This window comes from Aptenodytes forsteri, unplaced genomic scaffold, assembly GCF_000699145.1.
Source record: "Aptenodytes forsteri isolate BGI_AS27 unplaced genomic scaffold, ASM69914v1 Scaffold82, whole genome shotgun sequence".
In the NCBI taxonomy this organism is placed as follows: Eukaryota; Metazoa; Chordata; class Aves; order Sphenisciformes; family Spheniscidae; genus Aptenodytes; species Aptenodytes forsteri.
In genome coordinates this window covers 1,571,006-1,591,438 of record NW_008795490.1, presented here as the reverse complement: position 1 = coordinate 1,591,438, position 20,433 = coordinate 1,571,006, and the positions used below count along the sequence as shown (strand labels likewise).

General features: G+C 38.2%; 1 protein-coding gene across 1 annotated transcript in view; it reads left to right on the top strand.

Annotated features, from left to right (window-relative positions):
- LATS1 (large tumor suppressor kinase 1) overlaps positions 1 to 17,628 on the top strand; it is a 22,362-nt gene extending 4,734 nt beyond the window's left edge. The window contains exons 3-8 of the mRNA XM_009281398.2: positions 2,576 to 2,726; positions 4,556 to 6,081; positions 10,791 to 11,373; positions 12,418 to 12,600; positions 12,842 to 12,948; positions 13,977 to 17,628. Coding sequence (XP_009279673.1) covers positions 2,576 to 2,726; positions 4,556 to 6,081; positions 10,791 to 11,373; positions 12,418 to 12,600; positions 12,842 to 12,948; positions 13,977 to 14,498 — 3,072 coding nt within the window. The 3' untranslated portion in view covers positions 14,499 to 17,628. The remainder of the gene's footprint in view (positions 1 to 2,575; positions 2,727 to 4,555; positions 6,082 to 10,790; positions 11,374 to 12,417; positions 12,601 to 12,841; positions 12,949 to 13,976) is intronic.
- Positions 17,629 to 20,433: the final 2,805 nt, after the last annotated feature.

The window sequence follows — 20,433 nt, the reverse complement described above, 5'->3', positions numbered from 1 at the left end:
GATTGGCCTTCTGGGCTGCGAGCGCACATTGCTGGCTCATGTCCAGCTTTTCACCCACCAGCACCCCCAAGTCCTCTCGGCAGGGCTGCTCTCAATCCCTTCATCCCCCAGCCTGTATTGATACTGGGGGAAATAGGAAAAAATTACAGTTTTGTTGTGTGATTTTTTTTTTTTTTTTTTTTAAAGTAGATCAGTTCTCAGATCCATTTTTACAGATTGAACCTGCAGTCATTTTTGCAAACTGAAGAATGGTATGTGGCTGGATAATAAACTAGAAAGGTACTTTAAGTTAGTGTTTTTGTTGGATCCTTTGTATCTTGAAGCCTTTTGCTCCTACCCTTTGTTCTTGGATACAACTGAGAATTCCCAGGACACTTGCAGTTATATGGACCTTTTTTCAGGCACAGTGCCAGCGTAAGCCATTTCTGCCATGTGTTAACCCACAGTTGTGTTGCCACAATAGTCCATATGGCATTGGCCTGTGAACACCACCGGGAACAGATACAGCGAAGTGGGAGAGCATTTTTCTTGGTGGGGCTACTTGAGACAGCAAGTAGGAATGAAATGAGAATATATTTTGAGCTGGGATTGTTTTACGAACTGGATTGTAGCTGGGGTATGTTGGCCAGCTGTAAGAGGCTGATTTTTTCCTTTTTTTTTTTAACTTTTTTTTTTTTTAATATATTGAAGGTTACAAACATTCTGGTTATTCCCCCCACCCCTCAAGTAGTAGGTAGTATTCAGGGTCAAAGCTGAACAGATAGATAGATATCTATCAGTATCCGGTGTGTGTGTATATATATATACTGTGTATATAGATAGTAATATATATATATGTATAGTAATTATGGGAGAATGGAGTTCATTGTGTTTGGGTTTTTTTAAAAGACGACACCCTAAATAGCTTACAGGAAATCTCTCTTCCTTATTAGATTCAAGTGCAGTCCTTGTACCTTCAGTGTAAGGTGATACTCCTCAAGACATTGAATACTTCATGTCACATAGGTGACCAAGGTTTTTGTTCTTCAGCTAGAGGGGGGAGAGATCCTTTGGCTCTTACTCAGGTCCTCTGGTTAGTGGAGAGGGAACTAAATTTCATCTCTTAAAATACTGCTGGTTCTGTACTTTGAGATTCTGTGTGTCTATGGCTTGGTGATGTGAACTTGTTGGTTTAGGTTTATATATTGTAGAATTACTTGGCTAAAAAGACAGTATTTTGAAACTGATTAAGAAGAAAATTTAAAGTCAATAGGTAGAAATGAATGATGGGTCCTATAACTGTATATTCTATTTGGAAATTGAATACTCTGGACAACTTAACCTTCTGTTTGCACAATGATCAAATAGCATACTGGTGCTGAAAATGTACTTCTTTGCAATAGATCGTAGAAGTATTGCAGACATAACTGTCTCGTGAAGGAGCTACGAGATCAAAAGTTGTATCTGCTTTTTTCAACAATGTCAGCTGGTCTGTAAACATTGCAACAACCTTATTTATATGTATTCTTTTTATTTTAAAATCCTTTTTTAAGGTTCTGCTTTGTTCACTGGATTTAACTATTGTTTCTGAAGGCTGTGTGTAATTTTGTATGTTTGTAGTGCTAAAAATGTACACAGGCATGGTGAAGGTGTAAATGTGGGTTTGAATTTGATACTGACTACTTCCCTTCTGAGCCATCTTTGATTTCCCATTGATTTTAGTAGGAAGTGAATGCTGTCGTATGTAGGTAACCTGTTCAAACATAACGTGAACTGATTGCTTCAATATGACAAAGTATGGCCATAACAAATCACTAAAGACAGTGTGCTTAATTATAGGGAGTTATACTGTGGATTTGTTTCAGACTTGCTGAGTCAGCTGCACAAATCCTGTGCAATATAACTGGGAGAGCAGTGCCTGACTTTTAACCCTCTCTGATATTCTGCCACTGTTGCTTGACCTTGATCTCCTTCAAGTCAGTGGAAAAACCACTGGTCCATAATACATTTTCCATTGACAGAGTTGGGATTGGCCATCAGATCAAAACTTGTGTTTGGATCTCTAAGAACACAGAGCCTAAATCTACCGCAAATGTAATAGAATTTCTGCCAATAATGTTGTCTTCATCAGGAAGAATTCTTAGGGAGAAACTAGTGGATATTTGTTGTCAAAAAGTCATGCTGAGTTGAAGGAAAATGAGCAAAAACCAAAGTTCTGAGTTTCACATTAGGGTATCTTTCATAGAATAACTTAGGTTGGAAGGGACCTCTGGTCATCATGTAATTAGCTGTTACCTGGGTAGCACCTATCAGTGTGTATAAGCAAACTGTTTGTATGAATAGCAAAGTGACATGATTTACATCAAACTGCAGTGCTTCAACAAGTTAACTTTTTTCCCTGAAGATCCAGACTGTATTAGTGTTTTGGAGGATCTGTTGTGGAGAAGACACTTTAAAATTAGTTTTAAATCAATTGAGAGAAATCAGTTATGTACTTTGGTAAAATTACTGGAGGATATTTGACTAAATAACCATGATTTTTGGTATTTTTGCCATTTTCTTGTAATTTATTTTTTATATATAATTTTCTCTTTAGGATATGGTTATACAAGCTCTTAGACAAACTAACAACCGTAGTATAGAAGCTGCCATCGAATTTATAAGCAAAATGAGCTACCAGGATCCTCGTCGGGAACAGATGGTTGCAGCAGCAGCAAGACCTGTAAACGCAGGTATGAAACCACCAGGTAGGTGTATCCATGGTAACTCAGTAACTTACTGAGTATATTCTTATAGGTGAAAAATATAAAATAGCAAATTCCTCCTTCATGTGCTCACAATGGAACAGAGGAGATGTTGAGACAGGGTTTTCTGCTTTTAAAAATAGCATGTAAAGCATATAACGTAATTCTTCTGAAAGATAGGTGTATTTGACATGAATTTCTTAAACGTTTCTTTTAATAACTGCGTGGTTTTAGTATTGTATGTAAGTATTTTATACAAGGAACGGCATTCAGGTCTCATTTTAGTAATTTTTGTCCCTTATTGGTGGGATGCCCATATTTTGTTCTCAGTGTCAAGTACCATTTAGAAGTCAGTGGTGAGCACCGAGTTCTTATTTTAATTTTTGTCTCTCTTTTCACACATTCTCCCACACAGCAGCACTACATATGTGTACTTCTGTGTATAAATATTATTTTTTTGTGTGTGTTTATATATCATATGGCTACAATATTTGTATTTTAGGATGTCCTGTCAAGATCCCTCTCTCTACTTAATTCTCTGCTTGGTTCCGGATTTTGTTTGTATGGTTTTTAAGGCAGATTTCATGTCTTTATAGAAGTTAGGGGACAGACTATAGCTTTAGTAGCAACAGATTCAGAATTTTGCTGTTTGCTTTTATTGCTCTCTTAACACATGCAAGCACATTTTAATGCATCTTGATGTTTTTCTTTTTTTACCAGGTTTTAGTAGCATACACCTAAACAAATGGTAACTTTCAAATGCAGCAGAAATACTGAACTTCTGTTTGACTGAAGTTGAGTGCTGAGCTGCTGGCTCTGTAAAGTTACATTTTAAATCGACCATATAGGTATGAGGAAAAATTAGTAGTCAAGAGTAGCAAAGTACAGCATTATTATCGTTTAGTCTGTGAAGCAGGCTTAGTCGGTGCTTGTATGAAGCTGCTAGGTAAATGCCACCATTTAGCCATGATTTTCGTTGTTACTTGCAAAGATACAGTAATTAACACATTCTTTTACTGACAATGCAGTGACTTTCAGCAGTTACAGTACTGTATGTGTTTACAAGTACTGCAGTAGTAACATTGTAAAAAGCACAATAAGACTGCATGCACTATCAGTTCCTTGCATATTATTTTGTTTATATGATGCAAAATAACATCTGTAAAGTAAATACATTGTAGAGTTTGGCTCTGTAAGTTTTACTTTCATACAGTTTTAATTCTTGCCTCTATACAACGCTTTTACCCATAAAGACATAACTTTTAGAATTAAACAAGGAATATAACAATTTTGGATGAACTGTATGCATACGAGGGTGTAAGTGGGCTGTTTGATTTTACAGCATTCAGTTAAATTTTAGTTTAAGAACACTTTATTATGGAATAGCAACATGACTAAACCTATTTTTCCGTGCTATTGCTTTTTTGTATTTGCACTGAACATCTCTTCTGAGAGTTGCTTGTATGCATGATTAAAAATACACAGTATGCCTAATAATTTTGCATATTACCATTTTTTTCAGTTAAAAATTGAGTGCATCTGTAACTGAAGCAAAATGCATCTTCAGAAAAGTGGCTAAAAACTCCTCTGATACTATAGTTTCATTGCCATCGCATTTTTTTTGCTCTTATACTACGTACTGAGCATATTACCATAGCATGCTGTGTATTACTAGATAGAGATACTTTTTTTTATGTGAAGTACAGTGGATTATGCTATGTCGGAGAATTCCCATCCTATTTCTGTAGTAATTAATGCAGAAGAATAAAATACTCAAAGCAGTAAATAATTTCTAATAATATAAATGCTGTGTCTTCTTCTTGTAAAAGCAGGGACTGTACAGCAATCAGTTAACCGCAAGCAGAGCTGGAAGGGTTCTAAGGAGTCCTTGGTTCCTCAGAGGCATGGGCCTTCCCTGGGAGATGGTGTAGTTTATCGCTCAGAAAGTCCCAGCTCTCAGCCTGATGTAGGAAGGCCATTATCTGGATCTGGCATTGCAGCATTTGCTCAGGCTCATCCTGGCAACGGGCAAAGAGTGAATCCCCCACCTCTACCACAGATAAGGAGTGTCACTCCTCCTCCTCCACCTCCTCGAGGACAGACACCCCCTCCAAGGGGAACTACTCCTCCACCTCCTTCCTGGGAACCAAACTCTCAAACAAAGCGTTACTCTGGAAACATGGAATATGTGATCTCCCGTATCTCTCCAGTGCCACCAGGAACGTGGCAGGATGGTTATCCACCTCCACCTATGAATCCTCCACCCATAAATTCTTCCACGCAGGGTCAGAGGGGCATGAGTGCTGTCCCCATTGGCAGGCAACCAATAATCATGCAGAGTTCTGCCAACAGCAAATTTAGTTTTCCCTCGGGAAGAGCTGGAATGCAAAATGGCAGTTGTCAGGCAGAATTCATAGTTCACCAGAACGTGGTGTCTGGGAACTCAGTGAGTCGCCAGCCACCCCCATACTCCATGAATCCAACTAACAGGCAAAGTCCCACAGCACTACAGATGCAGGCAGGAGGATCTGTTCCTCCTTCAGCATACACCAATGGGAATCTTCCTCAGGCAGTGATGGTGCCAAATAGAAATAGTCACAACATGGAACTTTATAATACAAATGTAGCTGGAATACCTGCGTCCTGGTCACAGCCTTCCCCTGTGCAACCACAGTCATCACCTGGCAACGGGCATGACATGCCCACATGGCAACCCAATGTTCCTGTGCGGTCAAATTCTTTCAACAACCATCACGGAAGTAGGCAGAGTCACTCTAGCAGCTCTCAGCCTTCGGCTACGACAGTAACAGCTATAACGCCAGCTCCCATTCAGCAACCAGTAAAAAGCATGCGTGTGTTAAAACCAGAGCTACAGACTGCCTTAGCGCCCACTCACCCTTCCTGGATGCCACAACCAGTGCAAACCGTTCAGAACATTCCCTTCTCTGAGAGTCCGTCTACAAATATGGCCGTTATGTCTCCTGTTGCAGAGGTTCCAAATTACCAGGGTCCCCCACCACCTTACCCAAAACACTTACTACACCAGAATCCCTCCGTCAATCTGTATGAGACGGGACCCAAGCTCAACAAGGAGGAACCACCTATTTTATCCAAGGAGGATGAGAATGAAAAGAGTTATGAATGTGTTGATTCAACAGATAAAGAAAAGAAACAAATTACAACATCACCTGTTCCTGTTAGAAAAAACAAGAAAGATGAAGAAAGAAGAGAGTCTCGCATTCAAAGCTATTCTCCTCAGGCCTTTAAATTCTTCATGGAGCAGCACGTGGAGAATATACTCAAGTCACATCAGCAGCGTTTGCATCGGAAAAAACAACTAGAGAATGAAATGATGCGGGTAAACTCTTTCTTCTTTCTAAATCTATGACTAGAGAACTGTTCCCGTATTAATTTTAGGAAATATGTCTTAATTGTAGAATGTTTTAGTAGTACAGATAAATAGAACATTGTAGTATATCGTGGTATTGAAGTCTATTTTTAGTTTTTGTGTCTGAGATGTGGCAAATTCTTCATTGCTTTGTTTACGTACTTCATTGTCTTAGAAATTAATTATTTTAAGTAAGATTTTTGCATGTCTAAATGTAGCTCATCTAGCTCGTATGATAAAGCAGCAGAAGCAAAATCATTGTTGCGTGAACTGAGATTTAACTACATGGCTCACAACTTTTTGTTATGGGTTCTATTTAATCCTGATTTTTGAGTGAGTTATGCAATATTTTAATGATTTTTTAAAAATATTTTTATTTTTTTATATAAACACTGCAGGTACAAGTAGCAAAGCAGGGACAAGCGGTAGGCTGGTTAGTGCGCTTATATAGTCACCCAAACAGTGATACCTTTTACGTTCTACAGTTTGTTTCCAGTAGCGATAGGGCAAAAAATCAGTATTTGAAAGTTACATTTTTAGAATGAAAGAGACATGGTAGCTTTTGCCTAAGTTTTTTATAACCCAGGCTGTAAGGGTATCTGTTTAAACAAGGGGTAGTTGAATGGGATAATAAAAAACAGATGTCAACAAAAACATATAAAATCAACTTCTTTGTGCCTACATGAAGTCAGTGGTCTATTTCTGGGATTTCAGTGTTCTAGTAAACCAAATCAAAAGGGTAAAAACTGGAGCTGATGTATACATATGTCATTTCAAAAGAGAAAATAGTGAGAAGTAGTGAAATTAAGATTTGCGGAAATGGAAATTTGAGATGTATTACTTATATTTTCTTAACAATTGTAGTTGAAAATCTGACATAAGTACTATGTACCTTTTAATTTATTCTATGAAAGAATGTATTTGACTTACGCCACTTTCTTGAAGTGCTGTTTTTTAAATCCATGTTCTCTTACTCTTTGACAATTCTTGCTGTAAGCTGTAGTGTTTTATAAGTGTTTGCTTAATCACGAATATGTAAATGTTAGCAAGATTTCTCCTGGAACTCTTTCTAGATCTTTATTCTTAGTCTTTTCTCTTTCCTTTTCACTTCCACTAACAGCTGATTTAAACTGTTAAGGTGTGGGAAGCTTTCCTGAACTCTGTAGCCTCCATCCCTGTGTAGACAAGTAAGATTTTGGAGCAACAGTATTTATTAAGAATAGCATGATCCCTTTGTAGAGGGCTTTGCATGCAATCCTGCATCAAAATTAAGCATGAATTTATTTTGACTATTTTTGAGTACTTAAATGTAAGATTATAATTAACGTTGATTTGCAAACTTCACTTTCCCTTCTTACTGTGTTGTGTTCCCTAGTAAGCATAAGTATTACTTATATGAAAGCACTGATATAACTTTTTTTGATATTTTTCTTGTGCATTTAAAGCACCCTAGTAAACCTCTTTTCTTATATGAAATGGAATTTATAATATTTATACTAGATTTAAAGCTGGGATGTTTATTTACAGGCTGAAGGGTGGAAAACGGGGTATTATGCTGCAGCAGACCTCTCCTTTTTCATCAGGGTATAGAAGAGGAATCTCGCAATAGTGAAATATATTTTGGGTCTTTATGGGAAGGAGAAAGGGAAAGTAGCTCATTACTTATTTTCAGGAAGTTTAAGAGGATTAAACAAGTATTGAATCCCTTCTTTCCTCTGCTTTGGTAGGAATTTTGAAAGCAAAAAAAATACCAGAATGCATCCCTGCAGAAATACCTACCTTCAGAGGATGCTGTATTTCTAGTGTAGGTGACATAGTTCTATGCTATCGGGTTTCCTAGGGAATAGAGTGGAGCTGTCTTAAAAACATTTAATTTAGGTGTGTGAATTTGCCCAAGAATTATGCTAGATGTCTTTGCCGCAAAGAGAAACTTAAGTCATGATTTAAGGCACAGCAAGATGAGAAGGGAGCAAAATGAGAGTGAATTGTGTGATATCATAGAGCAATTCAGGAAGCTCTCGTGTCTGGCATTGGCTAGAACTCATTGGAGATGTATGTGCATGAGCGTTTGTGCAGCTGTCAAAGTTGGTTAATTTTTGGTAAATGCTGTAGCTGAGGACAGTTCTAGGGAAAATACAGCAATGCAGAGCGCGATCAGTTTGTGATGAATGTTTGTTTTAGTGGATGGCATAGGAAAAAGTGAAGATGGGTTGGGGGAAGAGATGACAAATTGGGGTACTTGAGCTATTTTTTTACAACAAAATTGTTAGGATGCAACAGCTAGAGAGCAGGTACTAGAATGTAAAGCTACAAGGTTTTCGGAGACTCTGTATGTCTTACAGTGATTAATTACTGTATTGGGTCTCACTCCTTCTAGGGTTTTGTTGCCATCTAGATCATATTCTTTGCCAGGTTTCTAACTGATCAGTGGGGTTCAGTTTGTGTGCAAGCGGGGCTGTACTGAAGCAGACTTGATGGTTCAGATGGGACTTGAGAAAGTGACCCACCGTTGTCTGAACTTTAACAGGGTCAAGTCTTCAAATGTCGTCTTGATGTTTGTAAGCCTTCAAAAATCCCTCTTTCTGCATTGACATGTGCCTTAAGCATGTTCATTCACAGAAAACTTGAGATGTTTCTGTCCTGGAAGACAGTGCCCAGGTATTCCTGCAGTAATGTGTTGAGAAAGACAAATGCTTGATTTGGAGTAGGGAGTTGAACCTATTTCCCACATCCAGTCTTGAAACTACTGCTACCTAGTCCTAACTACTGCCTGTCTGATGTCGTCGAAAAATTTTGTCTCAAATTTGAGACAGCCTTCCCCATTTAAATCTTACTGAATTGATATTCCTTGTGAAGTTTGGGTAGACAAGTATTTTGTATGCATTTTCCTAATTGCATCTCCTTTGGATCCATTTTTGTTATGATGCCTGTAAGAAATCTTCTGTATTCTAACAGCATTTTCTTTAAGAGGTGACATACAGTATCCTGAAAGCATTTTTAAGATACTGAGTGATATCTAGTTGATCTTTTATCTTGCCTTTTTTTCTCAGTCACATCTATTATATTTTGTTGCAAGTTATGTTGAAAGTTAGCCAAAGTACAAGTCATCTATTAACATGCAGCTTATACAGGCCTAGGCTAGTGGTTACCTAGTCCTGATGATGGTCCTGAGTACTGTTATGCAGACACTATCTTAAACATTTGAAACATTAAGGAGATGGAAGCAGCAAGATTTGGTATCAAGAATCGGTAAGATGTGACAATAAGAAATTGAAAACTTCTAGAATGGTGCTTGAGTAACAGTTGTGATATTTACAGGGATTTAATTTGGCCATGTTCAATTTTATGATCAGAATGTCCAGGAAGAAATAAGGAAATATTCTGTAGGTTAAACTTGGAAATCATTGCTGTGGGATGGTGATTTCAAGCTAGGTAGGCAGATAAAATAATTGAGATGCTATGAAAAAGGGAACAAGAAGATTTTGAAAATGCTGACAGAGAACAAAAGAAGGAATGAACATAAAGCTATGTGGGGGTAGTGTCGCAGAGAAAAATACAAAAAATTGAGGAAAGATTCTGCTCACATTAAAACCAAAAAGAAGGGATATTCTGATTCCAGGGCCTGAAATTTGCCAAGAAAGATGGCACTGGAATTGAGTGGCACTTTAAAGGCATTGAAGCCAGCAAAAATACACTAGGAGGAACCCAGGTTGGAATACGACGAGAATGCTTAGTGTGGTTCTTGTAGATAAGGGTTTCCATGCTGTAGGTGATGAGTTCCGTGTGGCCTGTGAGTGTTTCAGTTGTCAGAATGTTAGTGGTGTTGGCCAGAACACCAGGGATGTTCGTTCAAGATAGGGATGTGTACACAGATGGCAGCCAAGAACTGATACCATGGGGAGGAGCGAGCCACTTCAAAGAAATTGCTCTGCTCAACTTGTTGGTATGTAGAGTGGAGAGCAGTAGAGAGAGTGTGACTGAAGTCTTGTTAGAAAGAGGTGGGTTATGTGGTAAGAGGGAAGATCAGGTCCTGGCTTGTGGCAGAGGCATGTGCTTGGTGTGGGCGGACAGTAGGAAACAGTGCCATGTGGATCTGGTTTGTGTAGATACGCAGGGAAGCATGAGTGGGAGAGTCGCATACTCCCTCCTGCAACTGAAATTCCACTGACATGGTCAGAAGTCCAGTGACTTCTGCTGTAGTTAGTCTAGAGAGTGGAAGCCTTTCCCACTGCAGCTCCTTAGTTAGCCCTCAGCGACTTACTGCTCCTAGGCAAGTCTTGGCTTCCTTTAGCTCTACAAAGAGAATCAGGGAGGCAGTTGATGCACACTGTTACTCAGATAAGTATTATTTGTGCAGTGGTTTTTATCAGTAGTTTGTAAATTACCCTTTCTCTCCTTGAGAGCATACTTCCTTCTCAAGAACCTCCTGGTGCATGGCACCTCATGCATTTTGCTGTTGAAAGTGATCACGTTTTGTTTTGTATCACTCCTATATGTTTCCATAGAAACCTAATGTGTAAATTAAAAAAAAAAGGGGGAAACAAAAACCCTTGAAGTATTATTTCCCATGCTGTATACAAGTATTTGGTTTGCTTTGCCTAAGCCTTGTAATTATAAGAAGATCACCAAGAACTAGGAGTACTGTTCACTCTTCAGATTTAATTCTGTTTGCTGCACAGGTTGGATTGTCACCAGAAGCCCGAGATCAAATGAGGAAAATGTTGTGCCAGAAAGAGTCTAATTACATTCGGCTAAGAAGAGCTAAAATGGACAAGTCGATGTTTGTAAAAATTAAAACCCTGGGAGTTGGTGCATTTGGAGAAGTTTGCCTAGCAAGAAAAGTGGATACTAATGCTTTATATGCAACAAAAACTCTGAGGAAAAAAGATGTATTGCTTAGAAATCAAGTTGCTCATGTTAAAGCTGAGCGGGATATCCTTGCAGAAGCTGATAATGAATGGGTGGTTCGCCTGTACTATTCATTCCAAGATAAGGACAATTTGTACTTTGTAATGGACTACATTCCAGGAGGTGATATGATGAGTCTCCTAATTAGAATGGGTGTCTTTCCAGAAAATCTGGCACGGTTCTACACAGCAGAACTGACCTGCGCAGTTGAAAGTGTTCATAAAATGGGCTTCATCCACAGAGATATTAAACCTGATAATATCTTGATAGACCGTGATGGTCATATTAAATTGACTGACTTCGGGCTCTGTACAGGTTTTCGATGGACCCACGATTCAAAATACTACCAGAGTGGTAAGAGAAATAGAAAAGGCTTCTTTGTTATTTTGTTGATGTGTCATTCTTTGCAAGGAACTAAATAATAAATGAGTAGAAAGATGATTGTGCTGTTTCCTTTCTGAATAATAACGCACCTAAGAATATGTCTGCACACCACTCAAATTATAGAAAGCAACGTTTAGTTAGGGAGAGTTTGTAAGTGTGAGCATTGATTTCTTAAGGGAGAAGGAATGAGCTATGCTGCTTAAGTTTGTCCCATTAGTGGCTTCTGAAATTTGGAGAGAGAAAATCACCGTGGTAGCAAGATAATTACCTAGACAACAGCCCTAACTCTGTTTTGAAGATAGGACTGACATTTGTTTTAAATTTAATTGTTCTTGAAAACCTTGCCCGAAGTTCTGAGTGTCTCATGTACTTCGTTTTAGTGTAACCTATTGATTTCTGAGAAAGGTTTAAGTAGGCTTTTAAAAATCGTACTTGATTACTTAAAACAACAGCTAAAAAAAAGTTAGAGCAAAAAAATTTTCACAGTTCTGAGAGTGGTAAAATGCAGATTTTGTAATAACCTATTTTTAAAAATAAGAACATACCTTCAAAAGCAATTTTTAAATTACTTTTGATTTGTTTTTATCAAAATGTCATGTATCTTAGGCCAGACTGTTACGCAGTCTCTGTAGAGAAGTTGAAGATTTAAAATCTGATTCTGTCTTTTGATGGTTTAAATACTGGTTTTTTTTCTGTTTACATGAGAGCAAGAACAATATACACCCTGTACCCCCACTGTGGTTATGTTAAGGAAAAACTAAGAAAAGATCAAACTTGATACTTTAATTATGTCAAAAATCAAATTAACAAACCAATGTCCTCAAAAGTTGGTATTTTATATCATAAGCAAAAAGTCAAAATCCTGATGCTGATGACCTTTTATCTCTCAAATTGAGTGTTGAAATTGAAACAGATTCTGTCTTATAACAAGAAATGTTAACAGATGAAGTTTCATAGTAGTTAAGAACTAAAGTAATCTTCCTCGATTTTGTCATCCTTCTCACTCAATTGTAGGTGATCATGCACGTCAAGACAGTATGGATTTCAGCAATGAATGGGGTGATCCAGCAAACTGCAGGTGTGGAGATCGGCTGAAGCCGCTTGAACGTAGGGCTGCACGTCAGCATCAGCGCTGTCTGGCCCATTCCCTTGTTGGCACGCCCAATTATATTGCGCCGGAAGTATTGTTACGAACAGGTAAATGCATTTTTGTACTGTAATCTTGCTGCAAAGTAACTGATACTCAGGTAGCTTGCTTCACCTTTCTTACACTGCCACTTTTCCCAAGTATATAATATTTTGACAAAAAATAAATAGTTAATATGGGAATCTTAAACAAGTACTGAATAGAATTCTCTTGTGAACCCTTTTTATTCTTAGAAATACAAGATTAAAATTATACTGAGGCTCTGACTACCTTGGTTTGACTTCATTTCAGGTTACACACAGTTGTGTGACTGGTGGAGCGTTGGAGTAATTCTCTTTGAAATGTTAGTGGGGCAGCCTCCATTCCTGGCACAAACACCACTGGAAACACAAATGAAGGTAACTTTAAAAGTCTGGTATTAACAGTCTGAAAAAGCAGGCTTGAAATTTACATAGTCTTTCTAATTTGTAATGGAATCAAACGTGGTTTTTGAGAGTGCTGCTCTATCCAAGCATGTTGTAAACTCACAAGATTTTAAACTTTACAGTACTGTGGCGGTGCACTTAGTTTGCAAAGGGACTTCAAGGATCCCGTTCACCTCTTTCATCTGGTCATACAGTAAACATGCCAACTAAAAAACACATTTCAGATCTCAGCCATTCCCTTTCACTTCTTGCACCTGTTCAGTTGTTATTTCTGCTTTGTTTTCTTCTCCTCTTCCAGCATCTGGGTGTTCTTTTCCCACCGCTTGGCTTCCATGCCCACTCACCTGCAGAGGATTTCCTTTGGTGATGTATCTGCAGGTGCTCAGCATGCAAAGGTGGAGGAGCAGCAGATGACCACGGCTGCTCAGGGTTACTGGCAGCTCAGAGCCATTGGTCCCTCCCTTCCTGAGCCCCAACTGTTTCAGAGAAACCACCGGGGCAATCTTCTGCAGGTGCCATTTTTGCAAAACTGCGTTCAGCTTGCAAGATATCAGTTGGCTCAAATGTAGTGCAGTATTGATTTTTTTTTTTTTTTTAAACTTTAAATCTGTTAATCTTTCCAGTGCATCAAATAAATCAAAGTTCGTTTGCCTCACCTTCTTTTTAAGATTGTAAGCCATGGGCCTAATCTCAGGTTCCAAGTGCTGGATTTTATGGTATCTTTGTTGGTTTATAGCAGGGGTATTCTGTGCCAGACTCTATTCACATTCCAAATCTAAACTAAACTTTACCTGGATTTTGCCAGATTTCCAGACAAAATATTCCTTGTGTTTCTGAAAGAGCAGCTTCACGTTTTCCCTTCTCTAGTATGAAACACACGTGTTGAATGATTGCTTTGTGGCTGTTTGGTTTTTTGTTTTGTTTTCTTGTTTTAATTTTCACTGTGTTTTTTCCTTTTTATGAAATTGTAAATAGAAATAACACCTCTTTTTGCTTTAAAGGTTATCAACTGGCAAACTGCACTTCATATTCCACCTCAAGCTAAATTGACTCCAGAGGCCTCCGACCTTATTATTAAACTCTGCCGAGGGCCAGAAGATCGTTTAGGCAAAAACGGTGCGGATGAAATAAAAGCTCATCCATTTTTTAAAACAATTGATTTTTCAAGCGATCTACGGCGGCAGTCTGCTTTCTACATTCCCAAAATTGCTCATCCTACGGACACGTCAAACTTTGATCCAGTTGATCCAGATAAATTGTGGAGTGATGATGATAAGGAAGGGAACAGAAACGATACACTTAACGGGTGGTACAAAAATGGAAAACATCCTGAACATGCTTTTTATGAGTTCACCTTCCGAAGGTTTTTTGATGACAATGGCTACCCATACAACAATCCAAAGCCCATTGAATATGAGTATGGTACTTCCCAAAATTCAGAACAGCAGTCAGATGATGATGATGATGATGATGAAGAACAGGCAGGTAGAGGAGTTCAAAATCGTGACCTGGTTTATGTTTAGTAGAGGAATAAAGATTAAAAAATAAACAAACTTACTTTGCAGCTGCAATTTTTGAAAAGTTTGTTCTCTTAAGAGAATTGAGAGAAGATTGCTAGGGTAAATACATGCACACTTTTTTTTTTTTTAAACACTAAGAAAATTGTGTCTTTTCTTTCCCTCTCTGTACATCTTGTTTCCCCAGAATACAGGGAAATCCTTCTCAAATATTAATTTATTCCAGCATTGTTAATTGTTTAATTTAGAAGAGATTTGATGTTAGGTGAAAAAAAATACCACTTGAATTTTATTATCGGTTCTCTGTACTCTAAGTACTCAAAATAGGAAATAGTGATGATTTTTTCCCTAAGATGATGCTTGCTATCTATTTGTACATATACTGAATAATTTTAGAAAACAAATCTCTGCTTCAGAATTTTTAATGACAGTTTTTCCTTGCATTGACCAAATATAAAACCTACTTTACACTAATAAAACGCTCTGATACATTTCTAAAGAGAAAAAAAAAAAAAGGCTGCTGTACCCTCACTTCTCACTGTATTTAGCCTAATTATTCACAGTGTTGGAAAAACTGAGCCATCTGTCTGGTGAAATGTTTCCAGCTGCTGTGGTAGTGGCATAGTTCTCAGCTTTGGAACAAGAAAGTGTCAGTCTTGGCTACAGTACGACTGTAAAGTGATAAAGCATTAGAACTAGTATTTTATTAAATAGTAATTGAATTTGACATGAGTAATGCTGTAGCGTGTGACTGGTACTCTCAAAGCAGAAGGACTGCTCACTCGGAAGCAACTTGATTGTCTCCTGTTGTCAGCTCTCCTATAGTTATGAGAGGAAAGGAGCTTTAGGAAAAACACTTTCTGAAATCTAGTTTAATTTTCTGACTGCAACCAAACTGTAAAGTGTGTACAGTTCTGCTTTAGTTGCAATTTTTAGTTTGAAAAATAAATTTTAGAATAGTTTCTTTATTATGTGCTTGAGACAGTAATGGGAAAAGATTATAAATCATGGCTTTTGAGACTGTTGTTGTGGAGACCAGTTTCACTTGGCTTTAACAGTTTTCCTCCTAGTTAGGCAGACAGTGAGGAGAAATGTCACGCACCAGTCCATCTGAGCCGTCAGTACAGTTTCAGTGGTCTGTCTTTTACAGCCCAATTCAGAACAGAATTAGGAACTTAGGGCTGTGTCTGCTGCCTCCTGCATTACTGTTTTCATAGTTTCCCGCTGCAGGTGAGCAGGCATCCCCTTGGGTCTCATGGTGAGAGGGTACTGAGCCTGTTGAGGTTACTGGGAGCGGGGCAACCCTCTAAACAGCTTCCCTGAGACAAGACCAGGAGTTACAGGTGAGAGGCAGAAAGAATTACGTTTTTTATCTCTCTCTCCTCCTTTCTCCTGAAGCTAACACAGTGGTAAATAAAATGCACTATTTTTAGTAAACTTTGTGTCTTTTAAAACATTTCCTCCTCCTTGGAATTGAATTCCAATGGATAATCTAATAATGTGCCTGTAAGCGTTACTGCTTTCTTAAATTATTATTTGTGCCATTGCACTGGCATTGTGACTATCTAAACATCATGAAATTGGTGTTCATAGCTGTTCTCGCAGCAAACACCAGTTACTAGTTTACTTTTTTCACCAAGCTGGTTTAAGAAATTCTTGTGTGCTTCCGGCCATTCGTTCCCTTTCTGTGCTCCAGTTCAGTGTCTCTCTGTGTGCCAGTGCAACTGTCTATAGTACTGTGCTAAATACTGGATCAGTGAAAAAACTGCTTGGTGTTTAGCGTTTGGAGATCTATTTCTTGTATGTACGTTCGGGTGATCCAGTTTCCAGTGTGGTCCAAAAAGTGATTTATATTGGCATAACTGAGGAAGGAGTGAACTGCAGCAAAGAGGGTTGGCAGCGTGGAAACTTCTTAAACGGACTTTGTCACGGGAGAAAATGTTTGTGGAAGTTCACCCCTCTACTTTGAAGTGCTTATCATAGCTAGAAGATGGTTATGAAAAATTGTTTCCTTTTCTCAAGCAGGTAGTTAGTTACTTTCTATGATGAAAATGGGTTTGTAGCTTAATAAAACAATTCATGTTCTGTCTTCCTGTTCCACAGCTGTTGAAATAGAATAGTTTTAAAGATTCATTTCATTTAGCTTAAATATTATAAAATGGCTGCCGTGTATAACTACTCCATTTTATATATTATGTAAAAAAGATTGTTTTCCATGTAAATAAACCTTTAAAGATTATCCTCCTTCATAGTAAGTATCCCAGTAAAACTGGTCTACTTGTCTTGGAGTAAAGTATAATATATTACTGGTTAAAGGTGATTTAATCAAGCCTGCCTTACCATTTGTGAAGTGTGCAGAGAAAATAATGTCAATTCTTCATTAAATTGACTGTTAAAATTGCCTTTTTATCTGAGTATATTTCTCCTCTGCCTGCATTGTATTATGTTATATTCCTGTTTAATGCTATAACTGGTCATTAGCCAATGTGTTTAAAAAAAAAAAAAGGGAAAAAAAAAAGTCTGTAAAGGCACCATGGTTCTATACAAGCAAAACCAATTGCTTTTATGAAAGGAAATTATTGAGTCTTTTAAGGACATGTGCAAGTACTGAAATATTAAATATTATTTTACCATTTTAAACAAATACAGGAAGAGCTCACATCTTTAGAATTTGGTAGCTGCTTCTAGCATTTTCTGTTATCTTGTGTTAGAAGTTGTAATGTACCTTGTTTGAATTTTGCCACCTATATGCTGCAGTATTGTATATTTCCTTGCAAAAATGCAATGTGTTACAGGCCAAGTTCTCTGAGAAAGTTAGTTATAAGTAAATGTTGTCACAACTCTCCAACATGCTATGCCTTACCCATGTTTTGAAACGTCACGTTTCATACATAGATTCAGAGTCTGTTGAGATTCTTCATAGCTGCTGCTTAAAACATGGGTATTTCACTGGTGCCCTATGATGGGGATTGGTTTGTACAGGCAGTTGAGAAGAGAGGCTCCTAACCAGCAGCTGTGGAATTCTGCAGTAAGTTTTAGTTCAGGTTACTTTCACTTTGTAAAGCATGAAAATAAATTTCTCTTTTATGTGCCCTTGTACGCATAGTAATTGTATTTATAAAATGTTCTATAATCCCATAACTGTACTGTAAATACTACTTGATATTCAGTGGCATTCTATCGTAGGGCAGGCCCTCTTGCTGTATCTTTTCTATCCTCAATTTGTAATAGAATCTATAGAATATATGGCTAGAAAGTCTCTTTGAGACTGACGTATCTTCTGCTGTTGCAAAGCTGTGAGTGGGAATGATTTATTTAGACTCCTTTTAATATTATTCAGCTAATAGGCAGTGCAGTGGGTGGGTTCTTAGACGATGCTGCTGTCACCCGAGATACTATTAGGCTTTGGTTTCAGATGTCTTTGATGTTTCAGATCAGACCTTTAATCTATTTGCTTTAATTCAGCCAAAGCAAAAAGATAATAAATTGGGTCAATGTCATAGTAAAATGTTGGAATGCCTTAAGATGCTCTTGATAAAGGCACTGTTCAAGTTTACTGATTTATATATATCTATATAGATATATAGATATATTCCATATGTGTATATGTATATATAATGTCTTTTTTGTATTATAAATATCTTTCTGACTGTCGGTTCTTTTGGCTCCTCCAATTAAATACATAGACCACCGCACAATTCCGCTTAAGGAAATTAGTCATTTATTACGTGCCTAGTTAGTAAACTTAAATCTTGCGTTATCTCACGGCCATAGTAAGTTACTCACTGGGCTTCCGAGTATTGTGTACTTGTCTCTGTCACGACATGGGCATCCCCTTTTGCCAGGTCTCTGCATACCTGTAGTCCAGCTACACGTGTGGTATGTGATCTGTGAATGCTTACTGGTGTGTTTGGGTTTTATAGGGTTATGTGGTGGTGGCTTGGACCATAATCTCTGAGTCCCCTGATATTCGTATGAAAAGAAGGCACGTCTTTTATGCTGACTTTTCCAGTAGGTACCCTGGAGCGTCCTTCCCCTTTGTGCAGGAGCGCCAGATTTTCTGTTTGTCTGTCTGTGCCCGGTAGTTGAGGAGCTGAGGCTTCCTTGCCCCTGCTGACTGAACTGTTAGTGCAGTGTGCCTATTTGACCTAAGGGATGCGAGTGGATGGTTGCATTGATGCTTATTTAAAAGTTACTTCAGAACAAGAGAAAGAATTCCAGCACTTGTGAACAGCCTAACTGAATTATCAGCTACTGGTAATCAGTGACATTCCTTCTGAGTTTTAGAAACTGTTTCTCTTTTCTCAGAATCAGTTTCTGTAGTGTAACACCTGCTGGGGTAATAAAAAATACAATTAATCTTTATAAGAAGTGAAAATCAAATTCTTGTTTTGTCTAATCAAATATGAAATGTAAACAGTTGCCCAAACGCATTTATTTTTCTTTCCCTCTTCACACCCCTCTCTCCCGAGTTCCCTTTAAGCTGCAACAGCTCTACTGATTAACAAAAAAATTGCATATGTTTAATAGCAGAAATGTTATTGTACTTAGCTGTATGTTTCTAACCTGTTCACAAAAGTATACATTTTGATGTTCAAGAGTTGAATTTATTGGTGCTCTTTCCCTGTCCTCTGCTGCCTTTCATCAAAATAATTAAATCTTAGTTATTTATGATACATACATTATGTATCATGAAGCTATTCCTTCTCTTGAGATATGACAACATATCACAGCTTTCATGTTTAATTAGGAAGGAAAATTGTCTTTGAGAAAGTCCACTTCTTTAAGTGTACATCTCAAACTGCTGATGCAGAAACCAGTATCTTAATATAGTCTCTGCAATATGTCCTAATTCTTCTACCTTTGGGGGGGTGTGGGGGGGTGGAAGTACAGCACCATTTCTCATTCATTAGCAACCTATAAACGGAAGAAGGGTAATCCCTCCAGCTCTAATCAACCAAGTGATGTGATACAGTAACACTTAGAATTTTAAAAACTCATCAACAGCTTTCTTTATCTTATAGCTAAAGTAATGTGGAAATAATTGTTTTAAATTCAGACACTCGTTAAAGGGATAGACTAAAGTTGCCAATATAACAACGTTAAATGGGTAAAAATGCAAGAGCAAAAGAGTAAGAATGGATGTGATAAACTTAATTAAAAGACTACATAATGCTGTAGGCCGCCTGAGTTCACCCTAAGGGACTATCGTAAACCTGCTGCATTGTGCCCAACCTTTAGATCCTATTTGTTGCTAAGCAGCTGAGTCTATTTAGATGGGCGATAAGTTACTGCTCCATCAAGGACACTGTACTCAAGGACAGTTTCCTGTGGCTTACTGAGCTCAAGATCTGGTTGTCTACAAGCCCTGTAGTACCTGATGCGTTTTCTTTCCCAGAACAACACCCTTTATAACAGTTTGAAGAGCTAGACACCGTCACAAAGCAATGAATATGTGGGGGGAAAAAAAAAGGATACATGCTCTTCACTAGGCAAAACCCATCTTTGCAAATTACGGAAAGTAAATAGCTGAATGAAGCCCCTCTTCACCGATTGATCCTACTTCTCTTGCTCAGCCTGCTGTCTGCCAGGGCGGGCCTAGTCTGTACTGGTAGCATTCCTCACCATGCTGCATCTTTCCTCCTTGGAGCTGTAAACTTGCTTTTTTTTGGCCTGTCTGTGCTCTCAGGCCTCTTGTGTGCTGCTGTCACGTTACACCTGTGGCAGCGCACACCAACTCTCGCCAAAGTCCTGTGTTAAATCCATTTAAAAATCAAACGCTATTTCACGGCAGCGTTTCTAATATCCCTGAAATTCCTAAGATCGCCAAGGTATCTTTCCGTTGCCGTAATTCTTTCAATGCCTCTTTACCTCTGGGAAATTTAATCATCCCCTTTGAATTGGGCCGTTCCCCTCAAACGCCGCCGCGGGCTTTCAAACG